This window comes from Eublepharis macularius, chromosome 2 (assembly GCF_028583425.1).
Source record: "Eublepharis macularius isolate TG4126 chromosome 2, MPM_Emac_v1.0, whole genome shotgun sequence".
In the NCBI taxonomy this organism is placed as follows: Eukaryota; Metazoa; Chordata; class Lepidosauria; order Squamata; family Eublepharidae; genus Eublepharis; species Eublepharis macularius.
Genome location: NC_072791.1, coordinates 21,484,719 through 21,512,273, shown reverse-complemented (window position 1 = coordinate 21,512,273; position 27,555 = coordinate 21,484,719). Strand labels below are relative to the sequence as shown.

Sequence of the window (27,555 nt, the reverse complement as noted above, 5' to 3'; positions counted from 1 at the left end):
GAGGCTGAACAGGTGTTAAGTTGGATACTGAATGCTCTAACAGGGTCCTGACATCTTTGTTGATACCGCCTGCCTCTTCCATCTGTCACGTTCAGCAACAGTAAGTGACTTCGAAACATGAACTCGGAGAACAAGAAGCCTTTGAAAACTATTGATTTTGCACAGGCCCACGTATCAGGCAAGGTTAGTGTTATTTGTTCTCAAAACAAATATCCAGAAGCTCTTGAGGCCATGAGAAGAAGAAAAAAACATTTAAGGGGGCAGATAAGGTTTCTTTCTCTCTTACAATATACAAAAATGAGAAATTTAACAATAGAACGCTGTCTTGAGAATAAGAACGGAAGAATTACCCTGCAGGATCAGGTCAGATGTGGACTGCGTTTGAACATGGAGGTTCTATTTTACTATTCAGTTTGGTGTAGTGATTAAGAGCGGCAGGACTCTAATCTGGAGAACCTGGTTTGATCCCCCACTCCTCCGCTTGAAGCCAGCTGGGTGATTGGGGGTCAGTCACAGCTCTCTCAGAGCTCTCTCGTCCCCACCCACCTCACAGGGTGATTCTCATGAGGATAATAATAACACGCTTTGTAAACTGCTCTGAGTGGGCGTTAAGTGATCCTGAAGGGTGGTATATAAATTAAATATTATTATTATTATTATCATCATCATCATTATTATGTACAGGTTGGTGACCTGATGCAAACTAGTTCAGCAGGCATTCATAGCTGCTCAGTTCAAACCAAACAGACTGGGAACTGAGTCACATCTGATCACCACCTTTGAACATGGTAAGTTTGACTACCAAAAATGTTTGCAATGAAATTTGAACATGGAGGTTCTATTTTACTATTGAGTTTTGTATAGTGATTAAGAGCGGCAGGACTCTAATCTGGAGAACCTGGTTTGATTTCCCACTCCTCTGCTTGAAGCCAGCAGGGTGACCTTGGGTCAGTCACAGCTCTCTCAGAGCTCTCTCATCCCCACCTACTTCACAGGGTGATTGTTGTGAGGATAATAATAACACACTTTGCAAACCACTCTGAGTAGGTGTTAAGTTGTCCTGAAGGGCAGTATATAAATTGAATGTTGTTGCTGTTATTCTGGATCACATCTACTGATTCATCAAGAACATTCTCAACCTACCCTTCCCCTAGGAGCTGAAAGCTGCATACATGGTTGGTGCCCCCTTCCTCATTTTAGCCTCACAACAACTGGGTGAGATCAATTAGCCTGAGGTAAAGAGCAGCTGTCCCAAGGCCAGTCAGCAAGAATTTGAGGCCAGGTCTCCCAAATCCAACTGAAGCATTCTAACCATTACACCTCACACCTGTCCTCCATGATGTTGTCTAAGGCTCTTTATTTTTAGTTCAGGGCAGCTTACAACACACACACACACACATTCAAGGCTATATTCCAGGCCAGAATGTTAAAACAAATCAGCCCCAATATACCAGACTGGACCCGTACAGAGCCCTTCAGTCGTGTGAGGACAGCAACCAAGCACTGCATGTCTGTCATAGTCAAACCTCAATATCATTTCAGTTTCTCGAGACATCTGGATGTAGCCATTGTGGTTAACAACATAAGAAGAGCCCTGCTTGATCAGACCAGTAGCCATGTAGCCCACCACCCAGCCTCACACAGCAGCCAACTGGTTATTCCGGAGGGCCCAAAACAGGCCATAGATGCTGAACATGCCTCCTAGCACTGGTGTTCAGAGATTTACAGCTTCCAAACATGGATGTTCCTTTTTGTTACCATGGCCAGTAGCCACTGATGGAGCTCTCCTCCTTGAATGTACCTAGTCCCCATTTAAAGCCATCAACCCCTGTGGCTATCACTACAGCCTCTGGCAGCAGTTTCCGCATTTCCATCACACATTGAGTAAAAAAAGTATTTCCTTCCATCTGTCCTGAATCTACTGCCCATCAATTTCATTAGGTGCCCCCCCTCGTTCTTGGATTTGGGGGGGGGTGAATTATTTTTCTGTCCACTCTCCTAGTAAAGAGTGCCCTTGAGTCACAGTTGACTTATGGCGACCCCAGGCAGGGTTTTCATGACAAGAAACTAACAGAGGTGGTTTGCCATTGCCTGGCTCTGCAAGCCCTGGTCTTGATTGGAGGTCTCCCATCCAATTACTAACCAAGGCCGACCCTGCTTAGCTTCTGAGATCTGATGAGATCAGGCTCACCTGAGTTATCCAGGTCAGGGCATCCACTGTCCTACCACAGGCATAATTTTAAAAACACCATCATGTGTCCCTGCCCCTGCCCTGCTCCTTAGTTATCTTTTTTTCTAAACTGAAGTCCCAGACTCTTCGGCTTTTACTCATAGTTTCATTTCGCACTCGGTTTTTAGAGCGCGTTTGTACCTGTTCCACATCCCATGTTTGCAAGGTTTTCACACTTAAAAGCAGTCATGGGATGCAGTCCCGCTTTTTGTCCGCTGTATCCCCGATTTTTCCCCCTGCGGACATACCCCGATGTTTTTTTAAGTTCGCTGCCGACTGGCAGCTGGCCCGCATTTTGCTAATGTGAACACTTTTGCCTCCTTTTTGCTTCTCTCCCCCCCTCCTTTTCCCTGGGAGCTGATTGGTTTGTGCAGAATTAACCACTCCCACCCTCCTCAGCTCTCTGAACTCCTTGTCCACCATTTTTTTTAGTAAAGCGAGCTGAGGGTCATAAGGCTGCTTCTTCGTTGGTTTCCTTCCTCCCGGTATGCATGCTGTTTTATTTTTTTTCAAAAGCCAGGAATGATTCCTAAGCTTGCTGCTAATTCCCTGCTAGCTTTAAAATCAAGGAAAGTGTTAAATAGCTGCTTTCTCCTTCCTCCCTTAGGGTATGCACACACATTCTTTTTTTTTTTAAAGACAAGAATGGGTTGCAACGTTGTAATGTTCCTGCACTTTCTTCCTGGCTTTAAAACCCAGGGAAGGATTAAATGGCTGCTTTTCCCTCCCTCCCAGGCATGTTTCAGACTTTGCCAAAGAGGGGGAAAAAACCCAAGCATTTTGCACAGGGCTTTGGAAACAAGCCTCTGCTTCCTGGGAGGAGATTAATCGGCAGCATTTTAACCCTTTCCTGGCTTGATTTAAAAAAATGAGAGTGGTACATGTTTTCCCCCAGAACTCTGCCACCAATTGCCTCTCTGGTGGGCAGGGGACAGCCCAATCAGCAAAAAGGGGGGAAGGGTTCCAACGTTACTACGCATGCTGAATTTTTTTTAAAAAAGTGTGACGTGAATTGCAAGGCCCCAAAAGCCCAAAATTGCACCAAGGTTTTGAAATGAAGCACAGACACCAAATCGAAATTGCAGTGGACAGTGTGAAATGAACAGGTGCAATGCCGAAGCCACTGCGATCGGGGCGAATGCTCATAAATGGCGGTTTAAACCGTAAGTGCAAAAAGGGTCATAGAAAAGTGCTCCATCTTAGTTTCCCTCTTCTGTACTTTTTCCAGCTCTGCAATGTTCTTTTGGATTATATGCTGACCAGAACTGCACATGGTATTCTTTCCAAATGAGGCTGCACCGCAGATCTATACAGGGGCATTATAATATTGGCCATTTTATTTTCAATCACTTTTCTAATCCCAAGCATAGAGTTTACCTTTTTCATTGCTGCAGCACGCTGGGTTGACGCTTTCATTGAGCTAACCACTGTGACCTCGAGGTCTCTTTCCCCTCAATAAGTTCAGACCCCATATAATCTAGTCAATGGGGGGGGCGCGTTATATTGTTCTGTATATGCATCTACAGGGGAAGGATTGCACAAGAATCTAATAATTTAAACTAATGACAAACCATCCCTCACCATAAGTTTGTAGATCCTATGAAAGACTTAACAGAAGCATTTTGCCAGAACATTTCTGTTCTCAAGAAGTGTGTTATTAAAGTCATCAGAGGATAAACCTGGGCACTTCAGTTGTGACAGAAGTTTCTTAAGCCACATTTTGAGAGTGGAATTTCGTGAAGGTTGGGCAGGATTTATCTCTTCAGGTTATAGAAGCCCTGGGGTTTAAAAGAAATTTTTTTCTGTCGCTGTGGCTACAAGTTCAAAGAACCAAGCAAATTGCACACTATCACAACTGCTACTATGGAATAGATTGGCCACTTAACAGAGTTGATTTCTTGGGACCGGTCAACACTTTGTCCTCTATAAATGGATGTGTGAGAGGCCTGCGGGGTACTTGACTGGTAATCGCTTGCCAACACTTACAGACATTGAAAGATGAGATCCCTACGTACTGATAAAAAGGTGTTAGATATTGGCCTCTTTTCAGAGAAAGACCTTCAGGCCTGAGGAGTGAAAAAAAATCAAAGCCACAGGTACTGATAAGTCGAGTTTAGCAGCCACAGTTTAATCTCTTTTTTCCACCAATGACTCTGAATACAGCTGCCAACAATGCATTCTTCCAATACGGTCTAGCCTGGAAGATGGTCCCCTTCCTTGACACAGACAAACTGGCCACCTGGATCCACATAGAATCATAGAATTATAGGGTTGGAAGGGCATCTAGTCTAGGGGTGACAGACCCTCAGTAGGGGTGGGGGATCCCCCGCCCCAGCCCTCACCCCCACCCCCCACCCCCACTTACCTGGCCAGCGGGGGGGGGGGGCGCACCCTCTGTACGTGCTCCTTTGCGGAGCTGCGTGCTCCCATGGATTGGGCCCATTTTGAGGCGCTGCAGAGCATAGGAGCACTTCTGCATGCCGCAGCATCCCAAAATGGGCCCAATCTGCGCCAAAACAGCCACGGATCGGGCCCATTTTGAGGCGCTGCGCAGCGCCTCAAAACGGGGACATTTTAGCCCGGATTGGGCCCGTTTGGAACGCTGTGGCGCACAGGAGCACTCCTGCGTTCTGCAGCACCTCAAAACGGGCCCGATCTGCGGGCGTGTTTTGGGATGCTGTGGCGTGCAGGAGCGTTCCTGCACTCCACAGCAGCCCCCAACGCGAGCCCCTGCTGAGTGTGGGGCGCGCTGGGGTGTGTGTGCACAGTGTGATGATGTCACTTCCTGGAAGTGACATCATCGTGCTTTGCAGGAGCGCGCAAGTAAGAGCCAGGCCCCCAATCCCCTGCTGGACGACTGAGGGGGCCTGGCAACCCTAATCTAGTCCAACCCGCTGCACAATGCAGGAAATTCACAAATACCCCCTCGACTGCCTCAGTGACCCCCTGCTCCATGCCCAGAAGATGGTGAAACACCTCCACGATCCCTAGCCAAACCAACCTGTGGAAAACCGACATCCAACCCCAAGGTGGCGATCGGCACCACCCTGAGCATGTAAGAAGGGCCATGAAAACCAAGCACTGATGCCACCCCCCTCTGTCCTCCCCCTCACAGTCTGCCCAGGCTCACAGAATCAGCATTGTTCTCATAGTATCGAGACCAGACTACTATAATGCAAACTGTAAAGGTCTCTTCTCAAACTAAACTCACAGACTCCAGGTGGAGCAGTTATTATCAGGAGCTAGGTGGAGGGTGCATATTACTCCAATTCTGCAGTCACTCCCATAGGCTATGCATCAGTTACTGGGCTCAATTCAAGGTATTGGTTATCACAGGCAAAGCCCTTTGTGGCCTTGGTCCCTCATATCTCGTTACTGGAATTGCTCTCCTTGCAATAAAACAATTTCGGGGCGGGGGGGGGGAATTACCAAGCAAAGAAGACAGCTATGTGACAGGCCGGTAATCACAGGGATCTATCACCAATTTTTACAGGGTCCCTTCCGTTATAACCAACGAGGCTGGTACTTAGGGTCAAACAACAACTTTTATTAAAGAGAAAGACTTCATGCACATACACATAGAATTACGGGGTAAAATGGCTGCACACACACAGAGTCCTAGGAAGCTTAGCCAGAAGTTGGGAATAGAGGGAGGGAATAAGTATATCTACCTATCTGAAGAGTAGTCCAGTCCGAGGAAGAAGAGAGTAGCTTCAAACGTCCAGCGTTCTCAGCCAGGAGAGCAAGAGGCTTAGAGCAAACTTCAAGGGAACTGCACTTTGGATCCAGTAAGTGTGTACAAAGAGAGAGAAGCTTAGGGAAGTGACCCTAAGGGAGCAGCCAGGAAGCGTGCACAATTTGAATGGGGCCAGGGCTCTACCTTTATAGGTAAAACGTGCCCTGAGGTGGGAGAACCCACCTAGCCATTAGAACAAAGACTCCAACGGTCAGTTCCTGGGTTTGACAAAAAGTTTGATTGCTTGATTGGTAGCTGCCAGGGCGTATGAAAGCAAATGCAAAACTTGTTCTAGCGCTGTACAAAAGGGATAGGTTGTTGATGAAGTCCACCGGAACTAAGTTGATGTGTTTAGGTGGGGACTATACTTTCCCAGGAACAAACTTATGAACGTCATTTGATTAGCTCCTCAATCAAGGACAGGAGATCTCATCATGGGAGGAGGGAAAGGAATGGGTTAAGTGGAAATGACTCTGTGAGACCTTTGTTGCACTGGATTCCTTACTGACCCATGGGGAGACATTGCATCACAGGCGCAGCTGTTTCTCTAGGTCCTTCTTGCTTTCTCCTTCCCCTCCCCCTTTGCTTTCTTCTGTCATTATTCCATCCCATCCTCACCCCCAGTCCCCCAAAACAAACTTATCACTTTTCCTCTGTTCCTTTCCAGTTTGTGAGGCAACAGGCAGGAGATAGGGGGGAATGCGTGCATCCTCCCAGCCCTCCCGCTTCTTTGCTCTGCAGCATGTGCACCTGCACCCCCTCTGGTGCCTCTGCACTCGAGGCGATTGCTGGACCTGCCTCCATTGATGCGCTGGCCCTGATGGTGAGCCAGTGGCCTTGTGAAGGGATAACAGGAGATAATGTTTGCCTTACAAAAACCTTCCTGCAGAGTTGATAGCAAGAGCTTAAAAGAACTCTTGCTGCCAAGGGTGAATCTGCACCTAGGAGGATTTTTTTAAAATATATATATATCTTTTAAAAACGAATGTATTTGATCTGGATCCAGGCATAGTCACTATGGAAACACACAAGGTCATTTCTGCAGAATGGCTTGTTCCTAGATGAGAGGTGAACTTCTTATCAGCAATGTAAGGAGGGATGGATGAGAGACCTGTTCAGAAACACAAAATGGGACAAGAATGGCAGGTTAACTCACCCCATTTATAAGGAAATATGAAATGCACGCAATCGTCACAGCAAGCTCAGCAATGGCCTTTTTCCTTTGCCAAGCTTCCACCTACATAAGAGCAAATAAAAAGGGGCTTGTGAGTAAAGGGCATCCTCTTGCTTTGCAGTAGCACATGGAATCTGTCGTCTCTCGCCTCCCACTCCATCCATGGTCCCATCTCTACGATCACATGTAGCTCGCCTGTGCCAGCAGCACCCTGCATTTCTCACATCTCATGCGTATGACTGAGGTACTTTACTCAGTGAGAACTGCTACCACATCCCAACCTATCAGCGAGACCTGGCACCACATCCCAACCTATCTGTGTAAAAAATATCATTGTGAACATCTCGAAATCCAGAAGGCCACTAATTGGGTTGCTTTAGATGTTACTCGGAGTATATCTTTATGGCACTTAGGAAGAGGAAGAGGTAGGCTGTGACTAACTCATAGACCATCCTCATTACATGCGGAAGGTCCCACATTCAGTGCCCATTTGCAGCTAAAGACTCTCCTTAAGCAAGCACTGGGAAAACCCCTCTGTGAAAGAGCCAGAATAGGGAATGCCAAGTCAGATCATTATCCCATAATGATCTGACTTGGCATAATACATTTGAACATATAGACATTCATATATCTAAATCTCATAGCCCACACACTTTTTAGGGCCAAGTTCAAAATCACTTCTAACCAGGGCTTTTTTTCTGGGAAAAAAAGGTGGTGGAACTCAGTGGGTTGCCCTTGAATGCTGCAGCTCAGAGTGCAATCTAAACTCCCCTCTGTCTGGAGATCAGGGGGCGGGGCCACCAGCCATGTGACCATTTTCAACAGGTTCCGGAACTCCTTTCCACTGCGTTCCAGCTGAAAAAAAGCCCTGCTTTTAACCATCTTCCATCCTCTCGGGTCCCAGCTTACAGGAACTGTCGTTCATTCTGAATGGTGAACTATTCTCTAAGAAGCACCAGTCTGGCTGCTGCATTTTGTATCAGTGCTGTTCTCAAAGCGGCTACCCTGCATATGAAAGTTCTACATCTCCAATAAGAAATCGCCAGTACTTTCCATAAATCCACAGTTCTCAAGATTTTAAAAAGAAAATCAGGGCAGTTAAGTCAGTTTTAAATTTAAATGTATATTTGTCTTGGTTGTTGGGGGTTTTCCGGGCTGTATTGCCGTGGTCTTGGCATTGTAGTTCCTGACGTTTCGCCAGCAGCTGTGGCTGGCATCTTCAGAGGTGTAGCACCAAAAGACAGAGATCTCTCAGTGTCACAGTGTGGAAAAGATGTAGGTCATTTGTATCTACTCAGGAGGGGTGGGGTTGAGCTGAGTCATTCTGTAAGAGTTTCCCAGGGTGTGGAATGCTAATGGCGGGAGGCTTCACTGTATCCTGAGGCGGTTCTTTTGCATATGGATTGGTGCTTGATGTGCTAATCTTCTCTGCAGGGCTATTGTCGGGTGTGGAGTGTTTTGTTGGCCTGGTGTTTTTCAGAACTGGAGCCCATGCTCTGTTCATTCTTAAGGTTTCTTCTTTCCTGTTGAAGTTTTGCTTATGCTTGTGAATTTCAATGGCTTCCCTGTGCAGTCTGACAAAGTAGTTGGAAGTGTTGTCCAGTATTTTGGTGTCCTGGAATAAGATACTGTGCCCTGTTTGAGTTAGGCTATGTTCAGCCACTGCTGATTTTTCAGGCTGTCCAAGTCTGCAGTGTCTTTCATGTTCTTTTATTCTTGTCTGGATGCTACGCTTTGTGGTCCCCGATGTAAACTTGTCCACAGCTGCAGGGTATACGGTATACTCCTGCAGAGGTGAGGGGGTCTCTGCTGTCTTTTGCTGATCGTAGCATCTGTTGTATTTTTCGGGTGGGTCTGAATACTGCTTGAAGGTTGTGCTTTTTCATAAGCTTTCCCATCTGATCAGTAATTCCTTTGATATATGGCAAAAACACTTTTCCTGTAGGTGACTGTTTTTCCTTGGTTGTTTGATTCATCCTGGGTTTGATTGCTCTTCGGATTTCATTTCTGGAGTAGCCATTTGCCTGAAGTGCGTGGTTTAGATGATTAATTTCCTCATTGAGAAAGCGCGGCTCACATATCCGTCTTGCACGATCCACTAATGTTTTCATTATGCCTCTTTTCTGTCGGGGGTGGTGATTGGATCAGGAATTACTGATCAGATGGGAAAGCTTATGAAAAAGCCTAACTCAAACAGGGCACAGTATCTTATTCCAGGACACCAAAATACTGGACAACACTTCCAACTACTTTGTCAGACTGCACAGGGAAGCCATTGAAATTCACAAGCATAAGCAAAACTTCAACAGGAAAGAAGAAACCTTAAGAATGAACAGAGCATGGGCTCCAGTTCTGAAAAACACCAGGCCAACAAAACACTCCACACCCGACAATAGCCCTGCAGAGAAGATTAGCACATCAAGCACCAATCCATATGCAAAAGAACCGCCTCAGGATACAGTGAAGCCTCCCGCCATTAGCATTCCACACCCTGGGAAACTCTTACAGAATGACTCAGCTCAACCCCACCCCTCCTGAGTAGATACAAATGACCTACATCTTTTCCACACTGTGACACTGAGAGATCTCTGTCTTTTGGTGCTACACCTCTGAAGATGCCAGCCACAGCTGCTGGCGAAACGTCAGGAACTACAATGCCAAGACCACGGCAATACAGCCCGGAAAACCCCCAACAACCATCGTTCTCCGGCCGTGAAAGCCTTCGACAATATATTTGTCTTACTTCTCTGATTCTTTTTCTGATTCCTGACAGGAATAGCCTTTGTGGAGTTCAGTTACTGTTTGTTTGTTTGTTTGTTTGTTTGTTTGTTTGTTTGTTTGTTTGTTTGTTTGTTTGTTTGTTTGTTTAAAATATTTGTATGCCATCTTTCCATCCAACATAGGATCCCTTAGGCCACAAACCAGTGTTTAAAATGCAAATAAATATATGAAGAATGTTTAAAACAAGTATATAAAACTGACATCTAAACACAGAGATATACGAAGAGGGAGGAAGTTCAATGAGCGTTCATAAGGGAATGCCAAACAAAACAAAAAGTCTTCACCCACTGGCAGAAGACAATGATAGAGGGAGACAGATTTATTTTATTTTATTTGTTTCAATTTCTGTTCCGCCTTTCCCACACTGGCAGGCTCAGGGCAGATTACATTTATGCACATTAAAATTTGCAGTTAAAACACAATAAATACAATATAAATATTTAAAATACAAGTACAAAGCAGCACAAAAATAATTCATTTAATCCATTTTCAAACATCACTAAAGATAATTAAATAGAGAAAAAATTTCTTTTGGAGGTGGATGTTCTGATAGGGAGGACCCCAGTCTACCCTATTCGGCCGGCAGGGGCCCTACCCAGCATCAACCATACACCTGGCAGAATTGCTCTGTCTTACAGGCCCGGCAGAACGATAATAGATCCTGCTGGCCCTGGTCTCATTAGACAAAGCATTCCACAAGGTTGGAGCCAGGACCGAAAAGGCCCTGGCACTGGTTAACGCTAGGCGGGCCTCCCTGGGGTCAGGGACCATTAATAGCTGTTTATCGCTTGATCGAAGAGTCCTCTGGGGCACATACGGGGAGAGGTGGTCCGAAAGATACACAGGTCCCAGTCCACATAGGGCTTTATAGGTTAATACCAAAACCTTGAATTTGATTTGGTACTCTACTGGTAACCGGTACAGGTGGCTCAGTACTGGTGTAATGTGTGCACTTCTTGGCACTCCGGTCATGATACATGCCACTGCATTTTGGATCAGCTGCAACCACCAGATCAAATTCAAGGGAAGCCCTGTGTCATGGACCAACCTGGCCTAGCGGAGCAGAGAGACCACAACTGACATCAGCATGCATGGCGGCGGCTGAATCTCAGGGCCAAGCTACAAGTGATGAATGACACAGGTTGGACACTTGTCAGCTTCCGTCAAGTTTTGATGGGAAATGTAGGCGTCCTGGTCTCGCAGCTTGGCTCTCTGACTGCTGTCCAATGGACTTTTCAACTGTCACTTGTCCAACATTCCGCCAAGCTGCCTACATTTCCCATCAAAACTTGAGGGAAGCTGACAAGTGTCCAATCTGTGCCTTTTGTCACTTGTGGTTCTGCTCTCAGAGGACTCTTCTGAGGAAGAGGCAGCTGGTGAACCTGACCCAGATCCACAGCCAGTGGCAGAGGCACTGCGGGAGGAGGAAGGCCCTGAAGGCTCAGATATTGATCCACAGCCAGGTCCCAGCACATCGGTTCCTCAGCTTCCCAGCCCTGGGCTGACAACAGAAAGCCAGGTGCAGGCCAGCTCTCCCCCTTCATCACCAGAGCCTCGGGAGCGCTGCCAGAGGAGGGATAGAAGAGCCCTCCAAGCCAGAAGGCGCAGTGCCAGGCTAGCAGCACAGCACCGGCCCAGCATCATTAGTGACAATGAGTGCTCGCAGGAGCAGGACTGAGACAGCCGGCAGGTGCTTGCTGTAGCACAGGCAGCTGAGCACTGTGCGGGTTAAAAGCAACCGAAGAGGGAGTGGCTGTGTGGAAGCAATGAGTCTGCTTACTACTGACCTTGCTGCTGTGTTTGGAACTGATTCGCTTGTCCCTGACCTTGGCCTGTTCCTGTGGATGTGTTTCTGGAATCCTCCTTTGGACTTGAAGCTGTGAGTGTGCCCAATTGGTGCCTGAACCTTGGAACTGGGTGCTGCCCTGCTTGGACAACTTGGGAGTTATCCCTTGCCTGCTGCCAGCATGAGTCTGCATTGGGACACCCTGCGTAGAACATGTCACAGTAGTCTAACCTAGAGGTGACCATTGCCTGAATCACTATAGTTAAGTCGCAGGTCGAGAGATAGGGGGCAAGCTGCCTGGTCTCTCGTAGATGGAAGAAAGAAGACTGGGCAACCGCAGCGACCTGAGCCTCCATATTCAAGGAATGGACATTGCAAGGACTGTATAAGCAAGGGAACCAAATAAATCAGTCAACGAATACGTTTATCCAAAAGTTATACCTGTGTAATTAGTTAATAACTCTCAATATAATCAATATACTCTTTAAATACATATATAAATGGATTAACTCATGCAGTATAAGGTATGTACATCGTTACATTCATATAAGACCACAATCCCTCATCCGAGTCTCTCAGTGATATAATTCAGTCTCTCACTCAAAGTCCAAGTCTAATTATGAAATGTTTCTCAATGTCGTCAAACACTGGAGACCTCCGCAAAAGGAACAGATGAAAAAAGCAGTGGGACTGGCGAGGGATCCAAGGGAATAGTCAAAGAGAGAAGGTTGATGGTCCCATGTAGGGTTCTAATCTTGATGTCATTGTGTCAGTTGCAGATGGAGTGCAGAGGTGAGAAGAGGACCCCGAAGGGCCCCCTGTCCGTCCGTCCCCCGCCCTACAAGCGGCTGGCTAATTATTGGCTTGTTTCATGCAATCCACTTCCCTGGGGGATGTCACACAATCCACCTGAATGAACAATGTTCCAACTCTCATAGAGGTTCTCTCATGCATACAATTCAGCGCATGTTCAGGAACAGTCATGATGACTTGGACCACGAGGTACTTTCAAATGCACACACTGTGCATCATGCAAGTATATTCTTCAGAGCACTAGTGTTATCATACCTGAATTGAATGTGAACATGGAACTAAGACACTTTATTACCTGCCAAACAATAGGGGTTGTATACCTAATTATATGCCCCTGTCCTAAACTTTATGTAGGTAGCACGTCCCGAGCTTTAAAAATAAGAATATTAGAACATGTATCACGTATTAGGCATCAAATAACAGAAGCACCACTCACACAGCACTTCATAGACCAACAGCATTCAACACAAGACATAAAAGTGGTGGGACTTTACAGTACCTCTAGGGAATCTAACGCTCAACAGGATCTCCTCTGCAAAGAGGCTCAATGGATCCATTCCCTGGGAACTTTGGTCCCCAAGGGACTGAACAACCAACTATTACTGAAGTGTTTCTTGTAATAGTCTAGTTTATATATCATGTGATCGTTTGGGATGTCTGTTGAAGTTGCTGCAGTATTATGTAATATAGGAGCGTGGCCCCTTTAATTGAACTGATATTTAAGTTAAGGATTATGCTGAGTCTAGTCACGTAGGACTCTCCACGTCTTAATGGGTGATGTAGTAGGCGTGTCTGAAAAGCAACATCATAAGGGTGAGCATACACAATGTATTAAGACTACTGATGTGTAAATAATTTGTACACAGCAGATGTTGGAAATATTGTTCTTTATTAATTGAAATATAGTAAATGCCCCTGAGGAAGTCTTATGACGAAGAACTAAAGAAGTAAAGAGAAGTCTTGCCAGCTGTGGTTCCGGGCTTGTTCCATTTGGGTGTTTTCCATCTGCACCTTGGATTCTTCTTTACCTACAGAAAGAGAAAACAGAAGAAAAAGCAATACCTACTTTGGAAATTCTTCAACAACAACCTTAGGACTTACCTGGTTGATTTCCATCTGCCTGTATACACCCGAGTCCTCGGACGGGGACTCTGTTAGATATACAAATTGATATATAAATTGAAAAAATAAATAAATAAATAAATAAATACATGTATTATTCTTGTGATACAAGTTATTAGTATATAAGTCATATGCATGAGTTGTATGTGTTATTAGACTTATAGTCTTAATAAGAGTTTCATGAATTCTTGAGTAAGAGTGATTATTAATATTTCTTTACCCTCTGGCTACTTACCACTTTAGCCTCCAGGTAGTGGCTGTAGATCTCCTGGAATTACAACTGGTCTCCAGGCCACAGAGATCAGTTCACCTGGAGAAAATGGCTACTTTTGGGGGTGGACTCTATGGAATTATGCCATGCCAAGGTCCTGTCCCTCCCCAAACTCCACTTTTTCCAGTTTCTCCAGGTTTCACCCCCCTAGATCTCCAGGAATTTCCCAACTTGGAGCTGGCAACCCTAGAAGGAGGAGTGAAACCAAACTATAGCACAGGCTTTTTGGCCCTAAGGGATCAGGGGAAAATAAGGAAAACAGTTCAATAAGGAAAACAGTTCAATATGGAAACATCACCAAATTCACAAGTTGCCAAGATATAACACACCCCATCCTCCATTTGGTCCCAAGGGGACTTGGCAACCCTGCCCAAAGCAGAACCTTTGAAAATGACCCTAGTGGTCAGGGAGGTTCACATGGAAATGGGTGGTCCTTAAAATATGCTGCCCCCAAGTTGTATAAGGCTTTAAACGTCAATACCAGCACTTTGAATTGGGCCCAGAAGCAAACTGGGAGCCAGTGTAGGTGGAACAAAACTGGAGAGATACGATCCCTATGACCCATTCCAGTCAACGGTCTTGACACCGCATTCTGTACTGTCTGTAGAGTAGACCCATCAAGAGCACACTGCAGTAGTCTAAGCTAGGAGGCAGGCAGTGCAGTGTCAAAATCTTTTGTATGTCTGAAACCATAAACAAGTGAACAAAAATACTAGAACCGTACGGGGAGTATTGTCTCATCTCTGGTTGCCTAACATTTCTGTTTATCCACCTTGTTTTAAAAAAACCCTTGAGCTTGTGTAATAAACCAAGGAATACGGCTTCTCTTCTCACATGCTTTGTAAATCATTAAGCTCAGTTGATGGAATTTCCCCCAGACCTTTGTCCCTGTTGTCAATGTCTACCACTTAATCTTCTTTTGCAACAGAAGAAAGAGAAAGTGAAATTGGAATATTTCCCCACTCTGTGTAACATACACACCAGGATCCCCACGAAACGTAAAAGGACCTTATTTGGGAGTTCGGTTACACTGTGCCTTTCTTCACAAAGGAAAACTGAAGATAATTATATTTAATCCTGCCCCTGAGGAGAAAATGCCTTGAGACGGTTTGTGAAAGGAGAGTTAAAGGATCCGTAGATTCAGTCCAGGTGAGTGTCTTCGAGAGCAAGGGTTTTGCCCAATTTTTGACAAATCCTAACAAGCCAAAATGTGTGTAGGTGTATGCTGGGATTATGTGCTGGGATTACCTGTTACAGACAAAATAACAAGAATCTTATGGCACTTTAGTAGATGAATACACCCAAACATGTAAGCAATAAACCTGCAACCAACACACCAAACAATAAACTAAAAATAGTTGAGGAACAAATAAAATCTATAACCAAAATATAGCTAATCCTGGTAAAATCCTGGCTTTTCGTAAACGATGCAAAACCGAACTATTCAAAAAGTCTTTTTACTCAAATGGGAGGGCTGTATTGTAGGGAAGATGCTTTGCTAATGAGTTAGGGACCATAGACTTCATCACTATATTGCCTTACATATTATCTGCTGCTTTGAATATGTATTCCTGTGTACCACCTGTGCTCCATGTTGTCTAATATTAGTCCTAGAATTGATTAAATTCTGCTTCAGTATTTTTTTTCTACTCTGTATTGGATTCTTGCTAATACTATGTCTTTTAAACTTGTATCTATTTACCCTGTTGTATTGTTTATGAAATGTCCTTGATACTGTATCGAAATGTACTTGATACTGATTGTACTAATCTCATAGTGTGTAATCCGCCTTGAGTCTCAGTGAGAAAGGCAGACAATAAATGACATAAATAATCAATAATAATAATAATAATAAAACAGAATATGGTTGTGGTTGTGTGTGTGTGTATAGATGTACAGATATTGATATCTTGGGTTTTACCAGAATCAGATGTTTTTGTAATAGATTTTATTTGTTCAACGTTTTTTGGTTTATTGCATTTTAGTGAAATTGCCTATTTAGTGGTGAATGTATGCTTTTGTGACGAAGAGCCCTCTTTGTCAGATGTAGAAAGTTTTACATTTAGGTGTTGTCAGTTATTACAGAGCAATCGAAAGACCCAGTTTCCCGGCACAAAGTATTTGTTGCGCATAGACAAACAACAAGAGCCAGTCAACAGAGCAAACAACACATTCAGCGTATGGGACACTCCTAATTGTTATTTGTTTTATTTAACTTAAAATATTTAGAAACCCACCTTTCTCCACACAGATGAGGACTGCAGGTGGGTAACAATTAAATAACAACAAATATATTAAATTCATTTAAACTGCATTCAGATAACCCATACAGGGACGTACTACTCATGCAGCCAGAATTTATTTTTTTTTGTCCAGACTCAAATTGCTTCCAAAGCTCTATAAAATGATTCCATTTTACAGGATTGCCCCCCCCCAACCCCTTCAGTGTCACTTTGGAGGTCATTTACCAATGATCTTTCTCCCACTCCCCAATTTCTCAAGGGCAGATGATTGGGACCAAAGCTGGGGGGCCTTCCAGCCATGAGTAGGCAAATCCTTTAGGAAACATTCAGTTCAATCCTAAACAGAGTTACTCCATTCTAAGCGCATTGATTTCTATGGGCTTACACTGGAGTAACTCTGCTTAGGATTGCACTGTTAGTGTCCTTATGAGACTGGTTTTTCCCTCTTTTGGTTAATGTACAAAGTCATATTTTTCTGCACATCTAGGATACCTCCTGACTATATACAAATTTGCCCTTCAGGGTCCCCAACCATTATGTTGCTTTCATTATCATAATAGGGGCAGGAAGCCGCTTGAGAGACTGATATCTTTCCTTCTAAATGTATCATGCAATCAGGAGAACTAAAAAGCTCAAAAATGCCATTGTCTGTCCCAGATGTTTTTGTTTCTTCTCTCACTGTGGGTATAGCTTTGCCAACTTTTGAAAAATTGGGATCCTGTGTTGTTTTTAGGGGTCTGACAAGCAGTTTACCAGTGATGGATAACAGGACTGGGTAGGTTGGGAGTTTTACTGGTTGAATTTGTGCTTAGGAGCAGAAGCAGCATGATGAGAATAAACAGTAAAGGACAGGGCTCTCGTACCTTTAATTTGAAATATCTGTAGGTTCCATATTTCTGACTTATTATGACTCACTTACGGAAATTGTGTCTTTTATGCAATTGTTAAAGGTCTAGAAGTCCCATCCTCCTTCACATCTGGGTCAGCCTTGTAAGTGGTGCTTTATGAGTATTTATTGCGATGTAGTGTATTTGTATCTGCAGAATGGTAACCATGGCAACCCAAGCAGTCCTAATTTCAGAAGTTTCACCCACAGAGTGAGGCCTGTGGGGCCCTCAGTTGCCAAGGCAGAGCATGCAAACAATGGGTTCACATTATGGGTCAGACACAAGTAGCGACTGATTCTAGATATTACAGCAAATAAGCGATGCAAAAAAACCCCAAATCGATCCAGGATTTGTCTTGACTAGAGATGGGCACGAACTGAAATACGAACCAAAATTAAGCACGAATGAGGCTGGTTCGTGGTTCGCGAACCACGGTTCGTCAGAGCCCATTTCAAGCAACGGGCTTAAATTACATGCAGAAAAGTACCGGCTGGATATTAGGAAAAACTTTTTCATGGTCAGAGTAGTTCAAAGGTGGAATCAGCTGCTAGGAAGGTGGTGAGCTCCCCTTCACTGACTGTTTTCAAGAAGAGGCTGGATTAATATTTGTCAGGGATGCTTTAGGCTCATCCTGCATGAGGCAGGGGGTTGGACTAGAAGGTCTGTATGGCCCCTTCCAACTCTGTGATTCTGTGATACTCCTCAAGATTTTTCAATCAGAATCTCCAAGAGATGGCATTTCCACCAAATCCAAGAGTAGTGTTACATCACTTCCAGGTTGGGCATTGCCACTTCCTCTGCTCCTGATCCCAGTCAGGTGAAGGCTGGGGGCAGGCATTGCCGCCTGCTCCATGCCAGATCCTGTCCTGGGCTTCCCTCCATGGCAGCACTCTCTGGAGGTGCACCAGGGTAGGAAGCGAACACGGTTATCCTTTTATATAGTAGGATGATGGAACATGGTTATCCTTTTATATAGTAGGATGATGAAATGGGAGGAACTAGCTCAAGTATGCGGCTGCATTGCTGAACAAGCTTGCTTGCAAAACAGGCAGAAGATTGAAGTGGTTCCTCTTTCTCTCGAGCTGATCTTCCTCCACAGATTTTCATGGAACATTCTACATGGGCGGGGAAGGTATTGCAAAGTGTGCCTTATTTTCCCCTTCTACCTTGCACATTTTGTTGGACTGAGCTATCCCCTGAGGATGCCAGCTATGGAAGTAAATATTATAAATGTTGTTTGTGCTCACAAGCATAAGGGAGCAAATTAAATGGTGGCTATCACATCACAAAGCTTCCTCCCCCCGAAGCATTAGGATTTCCTGATCCCCAATGTGGCAGGAGACCTCCAACCAGCAACCCTCGTTGCATGTTGTTTCTTCAAGCAGCAGCAGGAGAAAGAAAAGTTAAACACAAGTGGTGCATGCAGCGTGACATCACTTTCAGGGAAAATCTGGAAGTGACATGACATTAGTCTAGGAAGAACTGGAAACTCTATGGTTTTACCATAGAGTTTCCAGCAATTCTGGAAGTATTGTCTCAGCACACACAATGTTGGTACCCGTCCATTTCCCCACACCTCAAGCTTCCAGCAGTTAAGCATTGAAATTACTGAAATAACAAAACATGGAACAACAAACACATATTGATCTATAAATATGACTTTACCTGGGAAAAAAATCAACAGAGATAACTGCTAGGCCCTGCTCTTATCAATACAGGGAGCACCATCCTGGGAAGAAGGAATAGCTGGGTTTGATGAAGCTGCAAGCAGGGAATAGCAGCGAGTAGTATTCCACACCTATTCAGACCATAAAGAAAGTCTGCCCTGGCATCTTTTACAGGGTAAGGCCCTATCACATGGTCAACTGCCATTTGAAAAGCTTTTCTGCTTCTCATACTGAAATCTGTCTATTGAGTAACACTTGATGATACACCTCTGTTGAATCTTTATGTCTATCTGGTCTGTCTCGATATGGGCCATTGGGAGGCAACATGAAGCCTCTGGATAGGCAAGGCCTGTTCGAAATGCAGGGAGCCTATGTAGCAGTTAGAGTGCTGAACTAGAACTTAGGTTCAGCTCTCATTCAGCTTTCTGTCTTATTTATTTTACTTTGTTTAAAACATTTGAGGGCTACCTTTCTACCCAACTCAGGGACAGGTTCTCAAGGCAGTGTATACTGAAACATTATAACACTTGAAATATTAAAACAGCATTTAAAATGCTTATATATATTTATATATAAAGAATATAAACACATAAACATATATAAAGACACAAACGAGGAGGGCTAGTAAGAGTTAGTGAGGGAATGCCAAAAAAGTCGTCGCCTGTGGGCAGAAGGCAATGATAGACAAATAACACTCCCTGAGGAGGCAATTCCAAAGTTTTGGCATCACCACAGAGAAAATCTTTTCTCATGAGTCCTCTTGACCCATTTAGTCTCAGATGGTACGGGGCTCCTGAAGGATGGCCTCATAAGATGACTTCAGAGGACAGGGAGGTCCATATGGGAGTAAGCAGTCCTGCTTGCACTAGGGTTGCCAACTCTGGGTTGTGACATTCCTGAAGATTTGGGGGTGAAGTCTGGGGATGGCAGAGTTTGGGGAGGGGAGGGACCTCAGTAGGGTATAATGCCATAGACTCTACTCTCCAATGGAGCTGTTTCTCCAGAGGAACTGATTTCTGTAGTTTGGAGATCAGTTGTAATTTTGGGAGATCTCCAGGCCCCACTGTCAGGTCTTGCTAGGTATCCCAAAGCACTTACTTTATTGATGAGTATACCAGTATCAAGATAGCTGTACAGGGTTATTGGCTGGAATGAGGCTAGTAACTAAAGCTAAGGGAATTATAGATCAAAACCCCACCCCCAATAGTGTAGGAAAGTCTGTTAGAGTTTGAGTGCGCAAAGTGTGAGAACACAGGGAAGAAAGCATAAACATCTCACTGTCTTTAGGTCTTTTTCAGACAGTTGGTGCAGTCTCTGCTACGCTCCAAGGTCACTCTCCCAGGCCGGGGACTATTACTAAAACATCTGTAAGACAAGCAATTAAGCGTTCTCTCCCAGCTCAGGGGTACCTTTGTATACTCTCAGAGGATAATACACAGAACACAGGCAATAAGAACAGAACATCACTGAAATAGGAATCAAACACAACCATGACAGATGTGCTGGGGCTTATCCAACACACCCACTTGGATGGTTGACAAGCCTACCTCTTTCACATTTCCTATTTGATCCTTTTTAGCTTGGGCAAGTCACTATCTCTCAGCCCAGCTGTTGATTTTTTTTCTAGTAATCATAGTCACCACCTCAGACCGTCTGACAGTCACGTTCGATAAAGCTATCATGGATGACAGCAAAGGGGGAACGCAGGAGGCCGATATCCAAATGGAGTCTCCGTCAGAATCGTGGTCTCCAGAGAAATGCCCAGAGAGTGAAGACAGCTATTGTGCAGACCAGCTATGTTCTCCACCTCTGAATAATGAAAGAGAAAAGGAGACCAAAAGCCCTAATAAGGCTTTTAGTAGAATACTGAGCTTCAGCGGGGAGTTCTCGAAATCCTTCAAAAAAATATCAAGAAAGGACTCTGGAATCCTTCGATCCAGCAAATGGTTCCCAAAGAGAAGCTTTAAACAGATAGAAGATCGTGGGCATGCTAGTAAAGAAGATAGCAGTGTTTCAAAAGAAAGTGGGGAGTTTGGAGACAATAGTATTAAAAGTGAACCAGTGTCTGGTAAGATTTTAAAATGGGGCCTTTGCTGGGTTTTGAGCTAATTTTCTTGGCTTTGCAAAGCTAGGTACCTGGGCCTGGAAATGGAGCTTCACAACTCTGCTGGGTGCAGTGGTCGGATACGGGCTGATATCTCTAGCCATATTGCCTGTAAGCACAGGAGTTGTGTAGCTGATAGCAGTTGTTTACCCCATCCTTTATGATTCTGACTAAGCTTTTAAAAAGACAGCTAAGGGCCATGCCAGAGAACACTCTGGGAATTCCATTATATATCTTACAGATTTTTTATAAAAAGGCACATGGGAACCCAAGATAGATTGGGGCTGTGGTGCTGGGGGGTGGGGGAGCCTTCCCTCCAGTTCTGTTTTCCTGACCTGAAATGCCTCAGTGAAGGCAATATTTCTCCTCTGGGGCAACATACCAGTCCCTCACTCTCCCGTTTAACAGCCCTAAATGGGGGTCCCATTCAGCGGCTATTTTTAACAACCAATCCCTGTGACTTGTCTGAATTGGCCCCAAGCTTGTGGTTATTACCACATTCAGTATCAGTGAATTCCACACAAGAATTGTGTGTGTGTGTGAATTAAAACTAGCTCCTGTCCATTCCATACCTACGGCCAGTGGATCACTTTCCCTGGATGACCCTTTTATTAGGAGGGAGGAAATGTCTCTTTCCATACCACTCATACTTTTATAAATCTTTCTATCATAAGAACATAAAAAGAGCCCTTCTGGGTCTCTGGAGAAATGCACAGAGAGTGAAGACAGCGATGGTGTGGCCCAGTTAAATTCTCCACCTTTGAATAATGAAGGAGAAAAGAAGACCAGCAGCCCCAATAAGTCTCTCGCTCCACGTCTCACGTCCACTGAAGAGATCGCAACAAAAGAGCCTGGGATCCTCAGAAACAGCAAACGATTTGCAAGCAGAGGTTTCAAATGGATAGAAGATCGGGTACGTGCCCAGAAAGAAAACAGAAGTACTTCAGAGCAAAGTGGAGGGCTTGAAGGCCATTGTATTAAAAAAGAACTCCTGCCTGGTAAGCATTGAAGGTGCCGTTACTCAATGCTTTCGCTAGTTTGGTGCTGGTTTCTTAACTATGCAATGCTAGGTGCCTGGAATTGGTTATGCAATTACTTCCACATGGGGCCAGCTCCTAGCACAGGCCATGGCCATTTCCACATGGCTTACCTTCCCTCAGAACGACCCGGAACATCGCACAAAAAATGCTGAAGATCACGTTTTCTCATGTGAAATTTGCACGACGTCACGCAAATCTCACGCGAGAAAATGTGTTCTTCCGCATTTTTCGTGCGATGTTCCGGGTCCCCTGGTGGGGGCAGGGGATCCCCTACTCCCAGCCTCTGCCCCCTGCCACCACTCAGCTGGCTGGCAGGGGGGAAAGGGCCAGGGAACAGGCTCAGGAGGCAAAGACCCTCCCAGGCCAGCACCCAGCTGGCACACTTCCACCGGCCATGATAATATCACTTCTGGAAGTGGTGTCATTGTGCCTGGCAGATGCCCACTGCCCACACTACCCAGCGCGATGACATCACTTCCAGAAGTGCCCTGTCAGGGAGCACATACAACCGGAAAGTTAAGTGCCAGGTCAACACACATGCCCCTCCTGTTGGAATGGTAAGGGGACCTGGCAACCCTATTCCTAAACCAAATCAAAATGGTGAAATAGGGGTTAAGGAATGGTGCCTTAACTATAAAGTAAGTCAATAACAATAATTTCCATTCATTTCCAGAATGTTCCAAGAGCTCTAAATGGTCTTGATAACACACCTGACAAATTATTTATATGAAGCATTGCTAGGGTTGCCAGTTCTGGCTTGGGAAATTTCTAGAGATTTGGGGGTGGAGCCTGGGGAGGGGAAGAACCTCCACAGACTATAACAACACCATACAGTCCGCCCTCCAAAGCAGCCATTTTCTCCAGCGGAACTGATCGATGTCGTCTGTTGTAATTCTGGGAGAACTCCAGACGTTAATAGTGCCCTTTATAAAGTTGCTACTCTACCTGAACTCCTGGGTTTGAAGTAATCACCCATCCATTGTTGACAAAGTACTAAATTTATGCACACTTAGTTTACATTTTCAAGAAGCCAGTTTCGCTTACAATCCTAAATCTTGCATTATCTCTTGACGACAGTCCCATGCAGGGAGTTTGTGATTAGAAAACTATACAGACTGTCATAACCTACAATAAGTAGACACGCTGTTTCACTACAGAAGTTAGTAAGTGTCTCAAGTGTCTATTTTGCTAAAATTCAGTTTTTCATTACTCTCATTTTATCTGCTTGGTTTGGTTGTCTTTTGAAAAGAGAATGGGAAAATTAATTGAGGTCACTCACTTTAGGAGGGGAAATTTAATATTATCCATATAAAAAGTAAGAGGTGCAGAAACGAGGAGCGTCACAGGCTTATAAACATACACAGCCATCATTTGGTGATGGGAAAGGTGGGGGTATAACTATTTCAATAATGCTTATTATTGTTGTTAAAATAATTTTATTATATAAATAATGATATTACTATTATGAATAGTAATATTAATAGTAGTAGTCCGGGGTTTTTTCTGGGAAAAGAGGTGGTGGAACTCAATGGGTTGCCCTCAGAGAAAATGGTCACATGGCTGGTGGCCCCGCCCCCTGATCTCCAGACAGAGGGGAGATCAGGGGGTGGGGCCACCAGCCACGTGACCATTTTCAAGAGGTTCCGGAACTCCATTCCACCACGTTCCAGTTGAAAAAAAGCCCTGGTAGTAGTAGTAGTAGTAATAGTAGTAGAGATAACAACAAAAACAATATAAATATATTGAGGATTGAGGCCCCTCAGAAATAGCAAGGGAAGTGATGCAATGGGAGCATGTAGCTGATGGGCATTTCCTCTCTAACTGTGTGGGTTGAAATGTCTTTCCCCTTTCAGAAGGGGAAATTTGGATCCAGCCATAGCCTAATATGCAGCTAACTGGTCAGCTTGCAAGGACCCTGGCTTCATTTTTAAAAAAAGGTCTGCAAAGAACGAAAAATAATAGGTAGGGTAACCCAGACATTTTCTTTGATAGGAAGAATTCCAGCTTCTGAGGAGAAACTAGGGACCCTTCTGACAGAGAGCTCTTAGAATATATTATGCCATATCTACAACTTAACAAAAGGTTTTGTATCATACCTGTAAGGCAGAACATTCCCAAGACAGAATTTCGTGGCAGCTCAGGAGGCTGCATCAACAAGATGCACAGATTATGGGCCTGTAAAAAGAACAAGGAACCCAAACGCTATGTGATAGTGCCCTAATTCACACCTCTCTGTGTGCGTTTGTGTACACATATACAGACACACTTAATATTCATATAATTATATAGGTTGGATCAGGGCTTTTTTTCTGGGAAAAGAGGTGGCGGAACTCAGTGGGTTGCCCTCGGAGAAAATGGTCACATGGCTGGTGGCCCCGCCCCCTGATCTCCAGACAGAGGGGAGTTGAGATTGCCCTCAGCGCCGCTCAGCCAGTTTTAAACTCAGCCAGTTTAAACTTTTCCTGCCGCTTGCAAGTGGCAAGTCCCTTTAAACTATCAGCTGGCAGGCGGCAGGGAGGATCCACACTTACCTTGCCCTGCGGGCCTGCGGCATCTTCCCCCTCCTCCTGTGAGGGACAGGAAGGCCCCTTTTGGCTTCTTCTGCTGCTGCATGGGGCCGCAGGGCAGCAGAGGAGGCCGAAAACAGCCTTCCCGCCCCTCAAATGGCTGCCGAGATTAAAGCAGCTGGGTGGGAAGGACAATTTCACTTGGAGAAATGGCACAGGGTGTAAACGTCCTCCTCCCCAAAGCTATGATCCCAGTTCCATATTGGCCCCTTCTGCAGGTGCTTTTTGCAACTAAAAGGCTGGATCTAGACTAAGTTTTCCATCAGTGGAATAGAAATGTTCTGCACTGGGAATTGGTGGACATTGCCAATTTAGTCTGGATCAACCCGAAATACACACCTGGGGATCCTTGGCAGGACCTAAATTCATGTGAAGAAATTTAGAGATAGCAGGAAAGGGAGAAAATTGGATGTCACGTTAAGGTTTCTTTTCAGGGAACAGCAAATGAGAGCAGAAGACAGCTGCGTGGCTTGTGGCACTTTGTGACTGGAGTTGTTTAGGCTTGAGACGCTGCCTTAAACCAAATTAACAAATAAACTATGTCATTCTTACTTTGTAACCAGAATGACTCTCATAGAGGAATGTGGAAAAAAACATGTAAAAGAGGGAAAAATCAGACCATTCATTCCACTGGCCTTATAGAAGGAGGAAGTGGACGACAAAACCTCCCTGTAGTCTGTCCACCACCCTTTTTCAACTGCCTGTTTCAATTCCTTGTTCAATTGCTTGGTTATTATATCAGCTGCTGCCTATTACACCCAAAGTGAGGCCAAATAAGTAGCTGAGTAGGAACTGCCGCCATCTTGGGAAATTATATTAGTATTGTTAACAAATCGATGTTAGAACTGTTATAGTGTTTTAATGTTTTTGGGTATAACTGTATGAAATTACGTTTTTATTGTGTTTTAAATGATGTGATCCGCCCTGAGCCCACCTGGCGGGGAGGGCAGAATAGAAGTCTAATAATAATAATTTTAGAAAGCCAAACAGTTGCCGCCTGTGTCCCTCTAGGGAACTGTTCCAAACCACACTGCTGAGAGCGGGCAAACTTGTCATGACCCTTTTTCACGGTCTCTTTCTCTCCCCTCCCCTCCCCTGCCCCTGTAGTAATGGAAATAAATAAACTTATTCAGACAAGGGAACTTTTAAAGGCAATTGAAAACATCAGGGATTTGGAAACGGAGCTTATGGCTGAAAGAAATGGCAAGAAATATGAAGATAACCCCAAGGAATACAGTGTGAGGGCTAAGGATGTTGACTTGCTGTATGATCATATTTCGAAAGCCATCCAGCAAATGGTGCAAGAAACGTTGGATCTGCCTAGCGTTGATGAAAAGGCATTGACTTCTCTGGTGACTTTAATTGAAGAGGAAAAGAAAGCTCACCCCGAGGCCTCAAAGGCCACCGGCTCCTTTGGACCGGTATCCCTCAGCTCTGCCAGGAACTGGAGAGGGCTCTGGAAGGAAGCTGTCAATCAAAGCGCCAACGAAAGGGTCTGTAAAGTGCAGATGCCCTTGAAGGAGGGAAACCCATCTTGGCTCTCTCTACACTTAGGGTTTCTCAGAACTGCCATAAAAGAAGATTTGTTGAAAGTCAAGCTTCAGGTACATAAATGCTACCCCCAGGATTATAACGTATGTGATACATATACGGGAGCGTTCCACAAGGCCGTCTCTTTGCACTTAAGTGGCATCCTGGAAGATTACAGCCTGACATTCAATGAGGCCTATGCCTTATTCCATTGGATCGCTAATGAATATCACAGGTGAGTTTCTTGTTATCAGAACAGTGAATGTGGTGTGATTCTGAGGAAGAACAGCAAAACTGCAGAATATAGCACTGGCCGGAGAATTAATTCTCAAAATTGTAATTCCTAAGGTTATAGAGTTGTGCTTGAAAGATATGCTGGTGAGCAACCCAAAGGAGCTGGCATGAGATTCAGAGGTCAGGGCTTCACATTTATTTTATTTATATCATTTATAATCTGCCTTTCTCACTGAGACTCAAGGCGGATTACATAGTGTCAGTTTAGTACAATCGATATCAAGGACATTTCTATAAACAATGCCATAGGGTAACTAAATATAAGTTTACATGGCCAGAGCATTAGCAAGAATCCAATACAGAGTTGAAGAAATGTTGAAACAGAGCACAAGCCATTCTAGGATTGACATTAGACAACATAGAATCCAGTAGGGTCATACTTAAAGCAACAGGTAGTACATTGGAGCACATACTGTAAGCAACAGAAGGACATAAGGCAACATAGGCTGTTTCCCCATGTCCTTAAAATAGAGCAACACTCACCCAGCGCTAGTGGCTTCCTTGCACTATTTCTGACATCACTTGGAGGCAGGCAGTGATTACTCCGTTTTCGTGGTGCCACAGAAATAACGCGAGGAAGCTGCAAGAGTTGGGTGAGTGTTGCTCTATTTTAAGGACATGGGGAAACGGCCATTGTGGTGAAGTCTGTGGTCCCTAACTTGTTAGTGAAGCATCTGAGACCCCCTTCCCTACATGGCTCTATCTGGCTTTTTGCCCCCCATTGTGACTGTCAAGTGCCTCAGCAGCAGCAACAACAACAATAACAATAAGTAGTAGTAGTAGTAGTTGTCGTCGTCTGCCTTTCTCACTGAGATCCAAGATGGGTTATAAAATGCAAGTGAAAATAATAAAAAGTGCAGAATTAGAGAAATTATCTAAAATTTGGGTTACCTCGATACTAGGGTTGTCAGCCTCCAGGTAGTGGCTGGAGATCTCCCGGAATTACAACTGGTCTCCAGGCCACAGAGATCAATTCACCTGGAGAAAATGGCTACTTTGGGGGATGGAGTCTATGGAATTATGCTGTGCCAAGGTCCTTTCCATCCCCAAACCCCACTTTCTCCAGGTTCCTCCAGGTTTCACCCCTAGATCTCTAGGAATTTCCCAGGAATTGGAGCTGGCAACCCTACTTGATACAGATTTCTTTGGGCTTATTCTTTCAAAGAACTGAATAGTTTCCAAAGAATTATAGGGCACTGGCAAGCCACAAGAAGGAAGTTTTGAATGCAATTTTTTCTTTGGTTTCCTACGTGATATTAGGCAAGCGATATCCCTGTGCTGTCAGCAGAATGCATCCTTTTCAACAAGTG

General features: G+C 44.6%; 1 protein-coding gene across 1 annotated transcript in view; it reads left to right on the top strand.

Annotated features, from left to right (window-relative positions):
* Positions 1–14,859: 14,859 nt before the first annotated feature.
* EXOC3L4 (exocyst complex component 3 like 4) overlaps positions 14,860–27,555 on the top strand; it is a 57,617-nt gene continuing 44,921 nt past the window's right edge. Inside the window, exons 1-4 of the mRNA XM_054972322.1 lie at positions 14,860–15,062; positions 20,338–20,778; positions 21,489–21,812; positions 25,529–26,186. Of these exons, the coding sequence (XP_054828297.1) occupies positions 20,391–20,778; positions 21,489–21,812; positions 25,529–26,186 (1,370 nt within the window). The 5' untranslated portion in view covers positions 14,860–15,062; positions 20,338–20,390. The remainder of the gene's footprint in view (positions 15,063–20,337; positions 20,779–21,488; positions 21,813–25,528; positions 26,187–27,555) is intronic.